This window comes from Mesoplodon bidens (genome assembly GCF_964165515.1).
Source record: "Mesoplodon bidens genome assembly, chromosome: X".
Taxonomy (NCBI): Eukaryota; Metazoa; Chordata; class Mammalia; order Artiodactyla; family Ziphiidae; genus Mesoplodon; species Mesoplodon bidens.
In genome coordinates, this window is record NC_138163.1 from 1,064,277 (window position 1) to 1,081,043 (window position 16,767).

General features: G+C 63.0%; 1 protein-coding gene across 2 annotated transcripts; it reads right to left on the reverse strand.

The window, feature by feature from the left end:
* Nucleotides 1-1,310: 1,310 nt before the first annotated feature.
* On the reverse strand, nt 1,311-9,739 carry DUSP9 (dual specificity phosphatase 9). Of its 2 annotated transcripts, none has more exons than XM_081221822.1 (4): nt 9,503-9,739; nt 3,680-4,087; nt 1,938-2,387; nt 1,311-1,681 (listed from the first exon to the last, which is right to left on the reverse strand). In XM_081221822.1, the coding sequence occupies exons 2-4, from the start codon at nt 4,050-4,052 to the stop codon at nt 1,356-1,358; spliced, it is 1,149 nt and encodes a 382-aa protein (XP_081077948.1). In that variant the 5' UTR covers nt 4,053-4,087; nt 9,503-9,739; the 3' UTR covers nt 1,311-1,355. The 2 variants fall into 2 exon arrangements, with proteins under 2 accessions (XP_081077948.1, XP_081077947.1); XM_081221821.1 differs by having other exon boundaries at nt 9,493-9,531.
* Between the last annotated feature and the right edge of the window lie 7,028 nt (nt 9,740-16,767).

Sequence of the window (16,767 nt, forward strand, 5' to 3'; positions counted from 1 at the left end):
AGGTTGGGCCGACCGGCAGTGTGGATGCCAGATGGGAAGTGACATGGGGGCGGGTGGTGTGCGAGTGCCTGAGCAGCCCAGCACACCCCCTCCCCAGGTCTCCCTCCCTGCCTTCTCCCCCAAACTCTCCAAGGTGCTCAGGAAGCTGCTTCCCTCTGTTTAGGATCTTACAGAAACCATTTATTCAGGAACAATGAAAGAAAGCAGCCGTGGTGTGGATTCCCAAGAGTGAGATGGCTCTGCTGCGGGGACTGCTGGCCCTGGGCCGGGTCCGTAAGCGGGCTGGTGTGTGTGTGTGTGTTGACACATGGACACACACACACGCACACACACGCACACACGCTGCCCATGAGGGGTATGTACTGCAATGAATGACCGTGTGTGTGTGCAGCTCGGCCCCTTCCCCGCCCCCCAAACTAACCACGGCTGTGTGGGACCCACAGCAGCAAAACCCAGGCCTTCCTCTTCCCCTCCCCCTCCCCCAGCTCCTCCGGCGGCAGTCTGACCACCTCAGTCACAAAGAGCCCCAGTGATCCTGTCAAGACATCTGGGGGAAGAGGAAAAAAAGCATCTTTTCAAATGTCAAGTGGATAAACAGTCAGGGCGCCAGATGTGCGGCCGGGAACCGCCCAGCGGCTCCCAGGCCGGCGCCCTCCCCTCTAGCGCTGCCCAGCAAGGAGCCAGCCGGAAAGGGGCTGTCCCTGCGGACGCTGGGTGGCCGCTGCGCCTCCAAGGCCATGTCCCCGGGGAGGCCCCCAGTCCCAGGAGGCCCAAGCCCTCTGCGGAGGAGCAGGGGGTGATTATGCTGGTGGCGGCGGTGCAACCCTCCCCGTAAGTAGCCATTTGGGAAGAGGGATGGGACTGGGAGCAGGTCCCTGTGGCAGATGAGGTGGCCAGAACAGGCCCACGGCCCTCCTGAAAGGGGAAGCCGCACGGGGCTTGGCGCCCGGCCCAGCTGGCCGAGCGCACACGGCCCGGCAGCCACCTGGAAGGGTCTCGGGATGGGAACCCCCATCCCCGGCCCCCCCCGCCCCCCCCCCCGAAGGAAAAAGTAACAGTCGCAGAAGAGGCAGGTTCTGGAGCGGGGTTCCGCCCACAAGCAGCGCGGGTCAGGCCGGCGGCCCCAGGCCCGGCCCATAGGCACGTTTAATAGGATTCCCGTGGATGTTTCAAGTGGGTAGGACAGGTCTGTCCCCACCGCCACCCTGGAGGGGCTCCCGGCTCCTGCCTCGTCCCACAGCTCCACATGAGGTATTGTGCTCTCCCCTCCACCCCCAGGCCGAGCCCCCTCCCGCCTCTTCCCCAGCTCGCGGGTGGCTGGGCTGGGCGCACCCGCTGGGGGGCGGCCCGGGGCCCTATGTGGCGTCCAGCTCAAAGACGCCGTCGCTGGTGGGCGTGGTGAAGAAGGAGGGCGGGTCGGAGGCGGCCGACTCCTGCCCCCCGCTGCCCCCATCCCGGGCGCGCCGCTCCTCCAGCCGCAGGCTGCGCTCGAAGTCCAGCAGCTGCCCCATGAAGTTGAAATTGGGCGAGATGTTGGACTTCTTCCGCTTGACCAGGTCGTAGGCGTCGTTGAGCGAGAGGTGGAGCTTCTGCATGAGGTAGGCCACGGTGACGGTGACGGAGCGGCTGACGCCCGCCAGGCAGTGAACGAGCACCCCGCAGTTCTGGGACAAGGCCTCATCTAGGTGGGGGCAGAGGGGGGCCCGCGTGAGGTGCGGGTGGTGCCTTCCGGGGGGTCCCTGGCAGTCCCCGGCTCGCCCTCCGAGCTGGGGAGCTGCTCCAGTGGTGCCCGGCCCCCGCAGGGCCATCCCGACTCAGGGCTCTGGGGAGGCAGCTGAGCCTGGAGGAGGAGCCCAGGTGAGGGACAGGGAAGACGTGGGAGAGGCCAGCAGCCAGGCCCGGGGCTGGGGAGGGAGGGGAGTGCAGAGCGGACTCACCAATGAACGTGATGGCCTCCGGAAAGAACTGGGACAAGTTCTGGCTCCAGTGGTCCGAGATGGGGATCTGCTTGTAGTGAAAGTCGCCGTTCTTCTCAAATAGGTTAGGCAGGTTTGGGGTGACATTGAGGATGTAGCGGATGCCCAGCTTGGCCAAGCTCTCCACATTGGCCGAATCCCGGGCACTGCCAAGGTAGAGGTTGGGCAGGATCTGGACGGGGAAGGACGGCAGCAGCCCCGCTGGGGGGGGCGTGGCACCCTCCGAATCCAGGCCACAGCTCATGGAGTCACGGTCGGGCTCGGATTCCGCGTCGGAGCAGTCGGAGCCCAGGCACAGGCCGCCCAGCCCCACCACTGGGCTGGGCACCGGGGCTGTGCTTGGGCCCCCACGGCTGTCAAGGCTGGTCTCACATAGGTGAGGGCACTCGGCCTGGAATCTGCTGAAGCCACCTGGGAGGAGACAAGGGGAGGATCCCATTGATCTGGTCTCCTGGGTAGCCGAGTGCCCTGGCTGGGGATAGGGACCCCCGACCCTGGACAATCCCGATGCCTGAGGGGGCTGGCAGACGTCTCCAAAGGGAACTCGAAAGCCAGCAGTCTGAACTATACTGGTCTCCCGTGTGGTGTGCTCAGCACTGGTGGCTGTTCCTCCGAACGGCAAGTGCCCACTGCAGCTGCAAGACGCCAGGCTGGGGCAGAGCTACCCAAAGAGGATCTTACACCCACCCCAGGGCCAAGCCAAGGCAGGCACGAGGACTCAGCAGAGTTTAGATGTATTGCCAGCCTTGGGGAGGACAGCGGCCATCAGTTAAAAGAGAGGAAAGGTTCAGATGTGAGTTCTCTGCCTGGGTGTCTCCCGATCCAGGTCGACCAGGAGCACCCCGAGGTCAGGGGCCAGGTCACAGCCATGTCTGTGCTCTCTTCAGGGATGAGGTAGACCCCAAGAGGCAGACAGCCTGGGAGAGAGTGCAGCATTCCACCTGGATGGTCCCAAAGTCCCAAGAAGTGAACATCTCCATCTACAAACAACTATTTCCCTGGGGATGGGGGTGGGGGCCTGGAAATTTGACATTTTATGTATTTCTGTGTCCCTGTGCATTCAGAATGGAGCAAGGGACGACAGGCCAATGACCTTCCTGGATGGGGAGGTGGGGACAGCTGGCTCTATAGGTTCATGGGAATCTTGTCTCTACCCTGGATCTCTGGGGGTGTTTGGCTTGGCAAGGAGCCAACATGCCTGTATCAGCCCATCTCCCCTCCACCCCCAAGCCCTGCCATGACCATGGCAGGCGGGGGAGCGGGGGAGGTCTCTGCCTCCTCCTGCCTTCACTGCTTCTCTCCCTCTCTCTTCCCCTCCCCCTTCCAGACCCTTTGCTGAGCGGGATTTGTCCTCTTGTGGCTCCAGCCTCCTTCACCCATGGCTGAGCAGCTGGGGGAGGGGGTGATATGATGGGATGGGGGCTGGGAGCCCGAACTGGGTATTCCATTCTTGAGCATCCAGGGAGCCAGGTCAGGGCACATTCTCCGCATTTTCCAGACACAGAAACTGGGGCTCCCAAGACTGAAGGACTTCCCCAAGGTCATGCTCAGGGGAGGGGACTCTCACCTCCACTTTAGACAAAATGAGGACAGCCTTGCCCAAGGTCAAATGAATCATGAATGTCCTCAGAAGGTGGGTCCCGGCCCTCCCTGGGCTGGGGTCCTCCCCAGGCTGGTGCCCGCGGGCCACCACCCGCACCTACCCTGTAGGTAGTAGGCCAGGTAGCCTTCCTCCCGCAGCTTCTGGAGCAGGGTGCCCAGCACCGACTCGGCCTCCCACTCCTCGGCCTCGGCCTCGGCCTCCCCGCGCCGGTGCCGGCCCCCGCCCTGGTCGTACAGGAGCACCGGGGCGGGCGGGGGCGGCTGCAGCGGCGGCCCAGGCAGGAGCGCGCGCACCGACAGGCTCCCCCGCCGCAGGCGGCGCAGCAGCAGCGCGGGCAGGGCCACGCTCAGCGCCCCGCCGATGCGCGCCGACTCGTACAGCTCGCGGCTGCGGCAGTCCAGGAGCAGCAGCCGCGGCCGCGGGGGCGACAGCTCCCGGCGCAGCCACAGGCACGAGCGGCCCAGACCCTCCATGGGCTCGCGGCTCCTGGCACGTCGGGCCCCGAGAGCTGCAGAGAGAGGGAAGGCGCGCGACGTGAGCCCGCGTCCTTCACGCCCGGCCGCCAACGGGCGCGGGCCCGGGGTCCAAGACGGGAAGCCAGGCCCGGGTCCTGAAGGCGGGTGCCAAGGGTCCCGCAGGGACGCCCCTCTACTGCCTGATTCTCTTCTCGTACCCCTCCTACAGTAAGGATATGCAGAAAGGCGCCCCTTGCGCCCCAAGAAAAACGCCCCAGGCAGCCACTCGGCGTTGCTTCCCGTCCCGGGAAGGGAAGTGTGAGAGGTTCCCCAGAAGAGGAAGGCTGGGGGTCCAACGGCCCCTTCGAGAGCCGCCGTGGGTCCCTTCCTGGCCCCTCCTGGGGACCCAAGGCCGCGGCCATCTCCCCCCACACCCCCTTTCTGCATCCGTCTCTCACTCTACCTGCCCGCAGTCACTCCCCACGTTCGAGCCTCCGACTTGGGGGGCGTGTGCGCGTGAGAGGGGGTCCAGGCCGAGATCTCCCCCATGGCCAGGCGGGCCCGGGTAATAGCGGTGGTGCCGAGGTGCTGGACCTCGGCCGGCCGGACCTCTCGGAGCTGCCCTCCTCCCCCCGTAGAAAACAAAAGGAGAGAGACCTGGAGAGTGATCCCGCGGCGAGCGGCCGCGCGCGGACGTCCCAGCCACGGCCACGGCGGGACGAGGCGCGCCGTCCGCGGGCAGGGAGTCCCTGAGCCCGGCCACCGGGAAGAGGGCGGGGCAGCGGAGCAGGCGCGCACGTGGAGGCCGAGTCCACTGCCGCCCGCGCACCGGCGGCTTCCTGGCAGTGAGACCCAGCTTCCACCTTGGAAGCTGCTGCCTTTGGACGTGGAGTTGCCGTTTGGAGGGGCGGGGCGGCGGAGGCGGGCTCAGGGGGGCCAGCGAGCCAACGGGTGCCCTCGAAAGCAGTTGAGTGGGCCCTGCAAGTGGCGCGCTGAGCCGGGGCTTCCACCGAAGCGGGACTGGGCCAGGGCAGAGGCCAAGGGCAGGTCAGGGGCCCAGCAGGGGACCAGCTGCAGCTCCCCTGGCTGGCGCCAGTCAGGCCCCTGGAGGCAGGGGGAGGGGTGGGGACAAGAGCCCAGTGGCCCTGCCCCAGAGGCTGCCTCCAGCCTTACTCATTTGGGGTGACCATCGCGTCCCCTGACTGGACTTCAGTGGCCCCATCTATATAACAGGCCCCTCATAGCCACCGCCTTGGCTACTATGGGATGCCGGTGAAATCGTGGAGGGGAGGGGGAAGCAGAACCAGAAACCCGCTGCTGCCTTCTGGCCAGAACTCTGCCCAAGGCTAGCTGGAGGGCTGGGCAGGCAGAGGGCAGCTTCTGGGCACCACAATGGCTTCCTTCGTACAGGCCAGGCCAAAGGCCCCGGGAGCTCTGTGCTCTCAGCCCTGAAGTGAGGTGCTCTGCTCTTACCACATTATTGATCCTGGGAGCCACACCTGGCTCCTCGTTTTGTCAAGAGCCAAGTCGTTTCCACTTAAACGTCTCTCACATCTGGACATTCCCCTCCACCACCTGCACCGGCCTGGGTCACCATCATAGCTTCCAAAGGCCTCTCCCTACCTCCAGGCCTGTCTGCCTCAACCCCCCTCAGCCCTGCCCTGCAGCAAAGGCCCACGGTGTCCTCCATACCTTCCATGGACACAGGATGGTGACCAGGCAGGACACACCGGGCCGCTGCTTGCACGGCACTCCCAGGCCTGCAGGACAGGTCAGTAATAAACCGAGGGACCGAACAAGATAATACCAGGTGTGATAAGTGCTGAGACAATGAAACGAGGTGGGGGAGGTTTCTGAAAAGTCTGGTCTGTGTCCCTTCTCTGCTTAGAGCCCATCTAAACCAAATAGCAGAGTTGAAGGAAAATGTACAGCAGATAAGATAAAGCTCATACAGCTTAATCAAAAGGTTAAGACTCCTATAGATAAATGGGCAAGGAACCAGAAAAGACTGCATGAAGGAGGAAATGCAACCGGTCCAAGGCGCTTGGGGGAAGGTTCAACCTCAGGCATGGAAGGAAAGTAAATTTAAAAAAACAAGGTAACAACGACAGAAAACAAGGTAACACTTCCCACCTGTCACATTAGTAAAATGTTCTCAAAATGAGAGCTCCCAGGGCTGTGAAACTGGCCTGCTGCTCTATTGCTGGTTGCTAGAGGGTTCTCTGTTGGGATGGCCCTTTTGGAAATTAACTTGGTAATATGCATCCAGAGCTGAGAAGACCACCACACCCTCTGGCCACTTTTGGGAATCTACCCCAAGGAACTAAGTAAAAGAAGGCAGAGCTATGCACACAGCATGGGCACCACAAGACAGGTAACTAAGGAGTGAAGCGTGCAAAGCCACCGGAGGGCCACTGTTTAGGACGGTTCAGTCCAGTGTGGCTGCCAAAGACTCCTCTCACGGACCACAAAGTAAGATGAGAAAACTTGGGAGGTAATGCTGGGGAGAGGGCAGCTTACAGAGAGCCAGGTTGCCTCGAAGGGGCCTCCAGTTGCCCCCTTCCTCCCTCCCTCCTTCCCTCCCTCCCTTCCGGGCCCAGCGGGCCACCAGCCTGGGACATGTCTAGGTCTCTGGGCTGAGCCCCACCACATGCATCCAGGGGCCTCAGGCAGCTGGGCTGGGTCCCCTTGCCCCTAGTCCCGGCCTCCTCCTCTGCAGTCTGTCCTGATTCTGTTCCTTCTTCAGCCATCCTCCCCCCCACCCGGCGCAAGGTTTCTGTTTCCCTCTTCTGTGCTCCAGGGCTCAGTTCCCCGAGGTTGCCAGCTGGGCCGGAGAGGAGTGGGGGGCACTTCCTTTCCCTCACAACCTAGCTCCCAGAGACAGAGGTTGGCTGCCCCCTGCCCATGGGCCCCAAGCCTGGGGGCTCCCTCCAGGCCTGCCGCAGCTGTGGGCAGGAGTCTGGGGTGGGCAGGGGTTGAAGGTACCAAGGGGTTCTGCAACGTGCCAGCCTGGGGTGTCTGGCTTGGCAGAGTCGTGGGCAGTGGGGGTGGCAGCACCCGACAGGGAGGTGGAGAGATACGTGTCCCCACCCGCCCTGTCCTGAGGGCTCAGCGTGGTTGGGGAGACGGTCGCCAACCCCGTTGGAGGTAGGAGTTCCTGAGGTGCCTAGCCCTGCTTTCTGGAGAGGGCTCCCTGGGGGAGGTGACCGGAGCCGGGCTGGGAAGCTGAGGATGAGAAGGGAGGCAACTTCTGCAAGGGTGAGTGGAGAGGAAGCTAGGCTCCAAGAAACCCTAGCCCCCGCCCCCGGGCTGGGGTTCTGCGGGGCCTGCGCCTCGCAACGCCTGAGGAAGGGCTCCCCTGCGCCTCGCTCCGGACCCCTGCCGGCCAGCCCTCCCACCGGGAGAGAGCGCTCAGGAGGGGGATTCAATCTCGAAAGTGAGCGCTCGCTGCCCGGCGCCAGCAGCAGGACAGACTGGAACCTGTTGCCACCTCCGCACTGCAGGGCTGAAAGCAGCCAAGCCCCCCTCCCCCGACCCTCGCCCGGCCCGCCCGCGCTCGGGCCCCCGCAGCGCCGGCCCCGCCCCGCACCCTCTCCCCGGGCGCGCCGGGCAGGGGGAGGCAGCGCCGCGCGCCGGGGCCTCGGCAGGCCCCCTCCGGCGGGCGGAGTCAGGCCGCGCGTTTCCCGTAGGGTGGACGCTGCGCCCATCGCCCAGCTCCCGCCGGGCGCCTCCGGCCCCCGTCCGGCCCAGCCAGTGCCCCTCGGAGGCCGCGGAAACGCTGCTGCCCGTAGGCCTCGCGCGCGCCGCGTGCGCCTTCTGGTCCCTGGAGCCTCCCGAGAGCGGCGCCCCGCCTCCCCCTCCATCCCCCCTCCCCCCCCCCCGCCTCCCCGAAACACACGGTTCCCGCCGGGCCGAGTGGCAGAATTTCGGCTGTCGCGGCCGGGTCACATGGCCAGGAGCAGAACTCCCAGCGACAGCGTTCCTGCCAAATCCACTGTCTTTTCCACCAAATCCACTTTCCGCTGGGGATGGCTTTCTGCTTTTCCCGGTCGGTCTCCTCGCGGGACTGGGAGTTCCTTCAAGGCAGGAGCGGGTGTGTGCCCGGCCCCAAGCTGGCCCCAGCCCCCAGTGAAGGGCCTGGCACACGGCGCTCACGGAAGAAATGCTCGTTAACAAAAGAAGGCATGAATGAATGAAACCAATTGTTGCGTGAGGGAGCCCAGGAGGGGACCTCTCCTGCTTTTTTCCTCAGCGGGTCACACACTCGCCCCCACCAGACACGCATGAGCACACGTGCGCACACGGCCCTCCCCCCACCGCACAGGCAGACGGGCACACGCGGCACTCCGACTCATGCCCCCAGGAAACCCACCTACTACGTGCGTGCCAGCAACTGGGGCCCCTTTGGTCCCAGCTGGGCCGCCTCCATTTCAGTGCCTGCCTCTCCCTTCCTCTTCCCCGCCCCCCTCCCCCCATCTAAGTACGGTACCTTGCACCCCAAGTGCCTTCCTTATCTCTTAGGGAAGAGGCCAAGCCAGTCGCTGGGGAGCCTCAAGGTCTGTTTAGGGAGGCACCTGGGGGGTCTCAGGATGGTGAGCTGCTGCTGCGAAGGCGAGCCAGAGGCGCCTGGCAGAGATGCCACCAAATGCTGCAGCCTCTAGAGCCCGCGTGCCAGGTGTTGGGGGGTGGTGGTGGGAGGGACTGGGGATGTGCTGGGGGATGTTGAGGGCTATTTGCGGTGGGGGCGGGGCAGGGTGCTGGAGAGCATGAATCCAGCAGGTGTGCATACATGTTGGGGTGTATGGGAGTGCGTGCTGGGGATGCTAGAGGTGTGTGCCTGGGGAGCGGGCCTGGCTTCAGGGAGTGGGGAGGGTCGGCCTCTGGGGTGGGGGTTAGTGTTGGGGTTTGTTCAGGGCTGGGCGGACTGCAGTGTCTCTGGGCTGGGAACGTGGGTGGGGTGTCTGTAATGAGCATATGGGGAGTTGGAGATGGTGGGGCACGGTGAGGAGAGCTATGTTAGTGCAGACATCGCAGGGATGTATTTGGCGTGTGTGTATGTGTGTGTGTGTGTGTGAACGCGCGCGCGCTCGCGCGCCTGGGTGTGTACTGAGGCGTGGCAGCGTCTGGGATGGGTGCTGGCCTGAGTTGGGGACAGTAGTGGATGGTGACTTAGCGGCTGCTGGTGTGTGCACTGCAGGGACCTGGGTCCGCGGTGCATGGTTTGTGCACGCGCGTGTGTCAGGGGGTGTGCGTGGCCATGGACACGGGAGGTGCACGGGCGGGATGCGGGGGGTGTGCGGTGGTAGCACTGAGTGGGTCTCCCAGGGGCGCGTGCGTTGGCCCTGTGGGGTGCGCTCTGGCAAGACTTTGGGGGTGCAGGGTGGAGGAGCGCACGTCGGGGGGCGGCCAGGCAGGGTGGGGGTGGGGTGGGTGCCCGGGCGCCGCGTGCTCCGCTCACCTCCGCTCACCTCCGTTCCGCTCGGCTTCCTGCGCCGGCTCCGCGCGTCGCGGCCGGGAAGTTTCCGAAGCCCGGGCGGCGGGAAGCGCCACAGCCTCTGCCGCCGAGCGCCACCGGAGCCTCGGGCGGCGGCCTCGCTTGGAGCCGAGGGGCCGCCGCCGCCACCGCCGCTGCGGAGGGAAACTCCAAATCCCGCCTCCGCCGCCGCCTCCTCCTCTCCCGTCGCCGTCTTCTCCGCCCCCTGCCCAGGAGGGGCAATGTCGCCGGCGGCGCGCAGGGAGGGAGCGGGGAGGGGCCGCGGCCTGCCCGGCGTCTCCTTCCACCTCCCCCGCCCGCCTTCCTCCCACCTGCAAGTCTCTGCCCGCTCTGCCCAGTGTGGCCCCTCTCCGGGATGTCCCCTGCAGCCTCCGGCCCCCAACGGCCCCGCTGCCTGGGGTCTCCGAGCTTGGGGTGCCGGAGTGGGGTGGGGGGCCCTGACCTAGGTAGGGCCTGGGCTGGGAGATGGTTGTACCGAAGAGTCTCTGCTGGCACCCCTGCTACCCTCAAGAGAAGCGAAGGGACCCATCGAGGACCAGGCACAGCTTGGCCCCCAGAGCCACCTCCTGCTGCCACAGGGGATAGGGCATAAGGTCTAGCTGACGGCACTGCAAGTGCCCCCAACCACCGGTCCCCCTGGCACTATCTTCTCCCTTTTTCATGTATTGGATTCTGGCGAATGGTCATAGCATTTGGGCTTCAGTGCCTGGAAGGGGTGGAGCCTGGACATTGGGGGTGGGGCTGGGAGGGGGTGCTGTCACCAGGCCCGGTTTGCTTTCCTCTGGACCCAAGGCCACCAGGACCTCATTTGGTCCTTATACCAGTCTGGGAGTCGGAGGAGACCGTTCCCATGCTATAAGTATGGAAACCGAGGCAGTGGTTTCCTGGCGATCACACACTAGTGCAGTGACAGGGCCCGAGCCGGCTCAAGGCCGGGAGAACATGGAGAAGAAGGCAGGCAGAGCCGGGATGCCAGCCGCCCCACGGATAAGGGGCAGCCGAGGGAGGCCAGGCTGCCTGGCTAGTGCCTGCAGCAGCCTTGAATTCCCCTGAGTCAGCACCCCTGGAAAAGAGAGGAGAGGGGCCGCTTTGTTTCCTAATCTGTACATTTGGGGAAAGGGGCAGACCTCATGATCTCCAAGGGCCCTCCTAATCTTTGCTGCAGTTTCTCTCCAGGTTGTGGGAGCTTGGCATGCCCACCCTGCCCTTTGCCCCCTTTCGGCCTCAGCAGATGCCCACCCTTACAACCCTCCCCCTGCTTGAGCCCCTGGGCCTTTCTGGGCTGCACCTGCTGGCAGGTGCATCTGACAGGCAGGCCTAAGGTGCCCTGGGCTGGGCTGACCTTTCACCTCCTCTTCAGCATCAGGGCCCCAGCGTCCAGCATGGAATTGACCTGCCAAAACGACACCACACGGGCGAGCAAACGAAACTGTGTGTGGGTCGTGCCGCTCGACGCCGTGCTTCTGTGACCCTCCATGGTGCCAGCTGTCCTGAAGTCAGGGGGCCTTTGCTAAGAAATCAACATGTGCCAAAAGCCGTGCCGTTTATCGATAGGACCATTTTATCTGTCAAAACGTGAAAATACATGGAAACCAAAAAAGATGGGGCTGGCTTCCCTGGTGATCCTCCCATTTGGGGAAGACATACGACAGCCGTGTCGTGGCCCTGGGCACTCAGTTGGCTGCCTGCAAAGGCTCGGTGAGCTGACTCACAGAGAAGTATCTGGAAAGGTTGACTAACCAGCCCCCCTCCCCCCCCCGCAATCCTGCGCTTTAGTGACTCAGGGCTGAACGGCTGGAGGAGGAACATTTGGACTGAATGATGCTGCCCCCCACCCCTGCAAAGCTCCTGCCCCAGCCCTCCCACAGGGCCTCTGCTCTCTGGGCAACAAGACCCACCCAGCTCTGGAAGAGACGAAGACTAACACAAATGGCCAGGCCAGTCCTGGGAGCTCCCAAGGCACAGGTCTGCTCCGCCTCGGGAAACGGTGCCTCCCTCCTCGTCCCCAGGGACTTGTCTTAGGTAGCCAGGCCTGACCTGTTCCCTGTTGAGGAATAAAATGGAGAATCTTCTCGAAGAGCACTCGACTGAGAGGCCAACTGTGTTGGAATCGGGGTTGTTATGAAGACGCAGCTGGGCCTCCGTCTCCGAAGCGGCCAAGCCCACGTGCTCAGATCCTGTCTGCTCCTAACAGAAATCTCGGGGTGGGCTGCCGGGCCAGCTCCAGCCCTCACCCTCTCCTCTGTGGCCCTGCCCCATCTCCCACCAGAACCTCCGCCGGCAGCCAGGCACTCAGCAGGAGCTGCCTGCGCAAGGCGGAGGGGCAGAAAGCTGGGCCATGCTCCGAACCTGCCAGGGGTGTGTCACTGTGGGCCTTGGGCTGAAGGCGGCCCTAGCTGCGCAGGTGCAGCTTTTTCCGGTCCGATTCTGGCTCCCTTTCCAGGCAGCTGGAGCTTTGAGGACAGGCGCATCCCACCTGGTCCTTGCATGGAGACCCTGCTCCCCCTGGGCACCGGCATTTGGGTGCACACACACGTGAGGTGTTATTTCTGGGCAACCATTGGGTCCCCCGTGAGAGCAATACCCGCCGCTGAGTCCGTGTGCTCACGTGACAACACCCCCCCAGGCTGCCGGCATCCCTCCACCACTGGGTAACAGGCCTCAGCTCTGCCCCTCCCCCATCAGAGGCGCTTTAGCCAGCATCTTTTAGACGCATCTCGCTACCAGTTGCCATGCCTTCAGGAACACATTCTAGGCCCTGTTCCGGAGCACCCCACCTGCCTGCAGCAGCCCCTGACAGAACCGCATCTGGACATTTGAAACCAAATGGCCCAGTGGGTGCTCTCAGATCCGCACTTGCAGCCCAGGTGAAAGGGTGAGGGTGAGAGCCAGGCGGGGCCAGGAGGAAGCTGAGGGGAGAGGAGGGGGCAGGGCCAAGAGGCAGCTTGTGTAGCGCAGCAGCGATTGATTTCCGAGGGTCCGGGACCTCGGGAGCCATTAACAGCCCCATTCCGGGAGGGCTCAGGTTCAGGTTCAATAACCTGGTTATAAACCCCCTCCGGCCAGCTGCGCGGGCTCCCTCTCCTTGCCTTGTCCTCCCAAGAAGCAGCGCGCGTGTGTCTGGATATACATTACAGATGATATAATCCTTTTACCGGGAGAGAGCCAGACACCCACGCCCATTGGCTGGACAGGCAAAGGGAGGCGAGAGGGAAGAGGCGGGAGAGCGGTGGAAGGGGAGGAGAGAGAGGGCTGAATGGGGCCAGGAGAGGGGAGCCTCCACGGGTGGAAGGATAGGCCAGGAGGTTGGGAGCTGATCGCTCCAGTGAAGGCCTCTGTGAGTGGCCCACCCAGCTCCCTGGCCACATCTCTCTGTTCCCCCACCAGGAGTGTGCCTCCTGAGGCAGGCCATCTCGTCACAGGAAGGAATGCATGAAACAGGCAGTGCGGCCAGGCCAAGGCGGGGCTCACTCCGGTTCCCTGGCCCTGGTTCAGTTGTCTTTGGGGGGCGGGGAGGGGGTTCTGGGGATGCTGAGGGTTTTTCTCGTCTCCATCCTCAGGGGTCGCCTCCCTGTATGACAGACTGAGCACCTTGCTTCCCGCTCCTCTTCCCAACACTGCAAGGCCCAGCCTTGGCCCCGCTGGCTCCTGGCGCGCAGACCAAGGCCTAACACCAGGCTGGCTGGGTCACTGCTACTCTGGGGTCAGGGCCACTGAGCACCTCTCTGCACCTCTCCTCCCACTGCAGGAGCTTTCCACCCTCTGGCCTGGTCTGGGAGCACTTCTGCAGGCCCAGCTCTGGGCCCGGAAGCCCTAGTCAGCCCCTGACAGTGACTGGGCTAAGGGAAGGCAGGAGGGAGACAAGGCCCAGGGCGGGGACTCGCCCATGGTCCCGTGGTGGCGGCGGCGAAGCTGCAGGATGCAGGAACCACCGTCAAGGGCAGGCGGCCGAGGCACAGCAGGCACTGTGGGTGGGCCCCCAGGGCCCAGGCCTCAGGAGCATGCTGCTCAGGCCAGCTCACAGAGCCACTTGGCCGGTGGCAGGGAGACTCGGGTGGTGCCCCGCCACGTGAAGTCACACAGCCAACTTGCCGCCCTTTGAAGCCCTGCTGTCGCCGAAGTCTCCAGCTCACAGATCACAAAGTGTGGAGCCGTCCCTCCTTGCTCGCCAGGAAGGCTCCCTCGAGGGACACTTAAATAATGAAAACAGTAGCTCCTGGTCACCGTGCCAGGAACAAGGGCCACAAGCCTTCCGTATGAGGAAACCGAGGCACAGAGAGACGAGGCGGAGGACCCCAGCCGGGCCCCAGCCTCCAGAGGGGGCACTGTCTCTGCTGTCGGGGCTCGGGTCCAGGTCGCTCTTTCTTGTAGGTTTGGGGGCGGCAGGAGCGGGCCCAGCGACCCAGCCAGAGCAAGGAAGGACAAAGCTCCCAGTTGCAGAGGGGCCCTGGGGAGCCGTCCACACAGTCCAGGGTGGAGCCCCAGGCTGTGGCCCCAGGTTCGCCCCGGCCCAGGGGAGGACTTCTCTTCCGTCAGTGTTCCTTGGCCTCAACGCTGTCTCCATGCAGCACCCACCCCGTCGCCCCCTCCCAACTTTCACGCTTGAGAGACGTTCCACAAGGAAGGCGCAGGATACTTCTGCCAAGTCTGTGGGGATTTTCCCCCTCTAAATTTAGAGAGTAGCTATTACCCCTCAGTACCTGCTTCCCACAGAGAGGAGAGCACCCCCAGGCAGAGAGACGGGGAGAAGAGGGAGGGGAAGGCCAGGGCCCGGTGGCAGCAGAGCCAGAGGGATTGGTCTCCGCCCCGAGACACCGCACGTAGGAAGGGGACAGCCACAGACCCGCACTTGACGCTGGGCCCCTTGGCCGGAGGCTGTGGGGAGTCAGGAGCTCCTTGCAGGGGTCCCCAGAGCTGTCTCCCTCCATCACCATGTGCCTGGGTATTGTGGCGGGTCCCTTCTCCTGTGGGGCCTCGCCCGGTACCTAGCAGGTGCTTAGTGCTCAGTACCTGCCAGCTGGGTGCCCCCTCCCCCTGCCAGCGCCATTTCATTATCATGGAGAGAAGAGGCAGGGCCGGGGGGTGCACAGAGGGTCACGGCTCAGTATGAGTCACTCTGGGGTCCCATTTGTCTCTGCTGTTACAAACCTGGAGCAGTGGCCTGAGGCTGGCTTTCTAGCAGTGGCAGCCTCTCTTCACTACACCTCCACTTTGGGGACGTCTGTTGGGGCTGGCATGGGCGGGGAACATGAGGGTAACACACAGCCCAATGTGTCAACCTACAAGGCTTGGCTCCTGGGACCTGGCCAGAGCCACAGGGACTGTGACCGTGACTTCGGCCTCCCCATGGCACCCCGGACCTGAGCTGCCTGTTCTCTGCAGCCCCAGAGGAGAAAGGGGGGATCAAAGATGGAGTCCCCAAGTCTATAAGCCTTCCCAGTCATCAGAACGAAGTCAACAAGGCCCAGATGCAAACGTCCTGTGCTCCGGCTCTCAGTGACGGCCCCATTCACCACGGCAACGAGGGAGACAAGTGTCCAGAAGCTGTCTTTATCTTCAGGAACGGGCACATGGGGTGCTCGGAACGCTGTCTCCTTCTTAGCCTCACGGCTCCCATCACTGTGTCCTTTCAGCACCAGCCTTGCCTCTGCCCAAGTCCCTGAACAGCTCTCAAAAGTCCTTCCATAGGGGCTTCCCTGGTGGCGCAGTGGTTAAGAATCCACCTGCCAATGCAGGGGACATGGGTTCAAGCCCTGGTCCGGGAAGGTCCCACATGCCGCGGAGCAACTAAGCCCGTGAGCCACAACTACTGAGCCCACGAGCCACAACTACTGAGCCTGCGCTCTAGGGCCCGTGCTCCGCAACAAGAGAAGCCACTGCAATGAGAAGCCCGCGCACCGCAACGAAGAGTAGCCCCCGCTCGCCACAACTAGAGAAAGCCCATGTGCAGCAACAAAGACCCAACGCAGCAAAAAAAAAAAAAAAAAAGTCCTTCCATGATATTTTGTAATAACCTATAAGGGAAAAGAATCTGAAAAATAATATATATATAACTGAATCACTGTGCTGTACACATGAAGCTAACACAACTAGTAAATCAACTATACTTCAATAAAATGAATGAATGAATAAATAAATGCTTTTAAAAATTTATTTATTTTATTTTATTTATTTATTTTTGGCTGTGTTGGGTCTTTGTTGGCTCAGGAGTTGTGGCTTGTGGGCTCTAGAGCACAGGCTCAGTAGCTGTGGCTCACGGGCTTAGTTGCTCTGCGGCATGGGGTATCTTCCCAGACCAGGGCTCGAACCCGTGTCCCCTGCATTGGCAGGTGGATTCTTAACCTCTGGGCCACCAGGAAGTCCCTAAATGCTTTCTTAAATTAAAAAAAAATCTGTGGCAAATAACACAAAATGTCAAAAAAAAAAAATCCTTCCACGATGCTTTGTGCCTTCAGAGCGGAGACGCCCCTGTGCGCTCTCCCACACCCACTCCCGGAGCCCAAGGCCTCCTGGCATCACCTTGCCTCACAAGGTGGTGGCTTCTAGATGTGACTTGTCCACCTTCCTGTCAAACTCCAGGGCCTTCAAGGCTCTTCCTCTCAGCCATCCCACCTCTCACTCCCTGGTTTTGGATCCACTCCTGGGGCCCTGGGTCTGAGTGGCCCATTTGAACCCCTGCTTCTCAGTGCTTCTCTGGTGACCCCGGCCCCTTCTCCACTTGGTACCCTGCTTTCCACCTGTCGAGTCCCTTACTTGCACCTGGCTACCTTCCTTCCCACGATACTCAGTGGACAGTCCCAAGCTCCATCGGTCTCCTGGAGCCCAGCTGAGGCCTCACCCTCCCAGCGGGTGCCTTTGCCACCCAAGTGACCAAGCACATTCAGGCCAGTCAGGTGAGAGCTCCCTGGACTCCCTGCCCTTCCTGAGCCAAAGCCACCAACAGTTGTAGTCCCGGTCCCCTGGCGTCCAGGCTTAGAAGAGGTGGGGTCCTCTTCCCTCCCAAGTCAGCCCGCTGTCCCATCCCCTCAGCCACTGCTCCAGATGCCACTGGCCCAGGTGCCCTCTTGTCTTGCTCTCCCTCAGACCCTGGAAACCCGCCCCTCTCTGCCCTCCCGGTTTGCTTCCCACCACTCTGGCCATTTCCCTCAAGTCTGTCTCGGGCTCTGAGGTCCTCTTCTCCCTCTGTGTGTTCTCCCGGATGACCTCAGCTCCTCTCCTGGGTGAAGACTGTGACGTCAG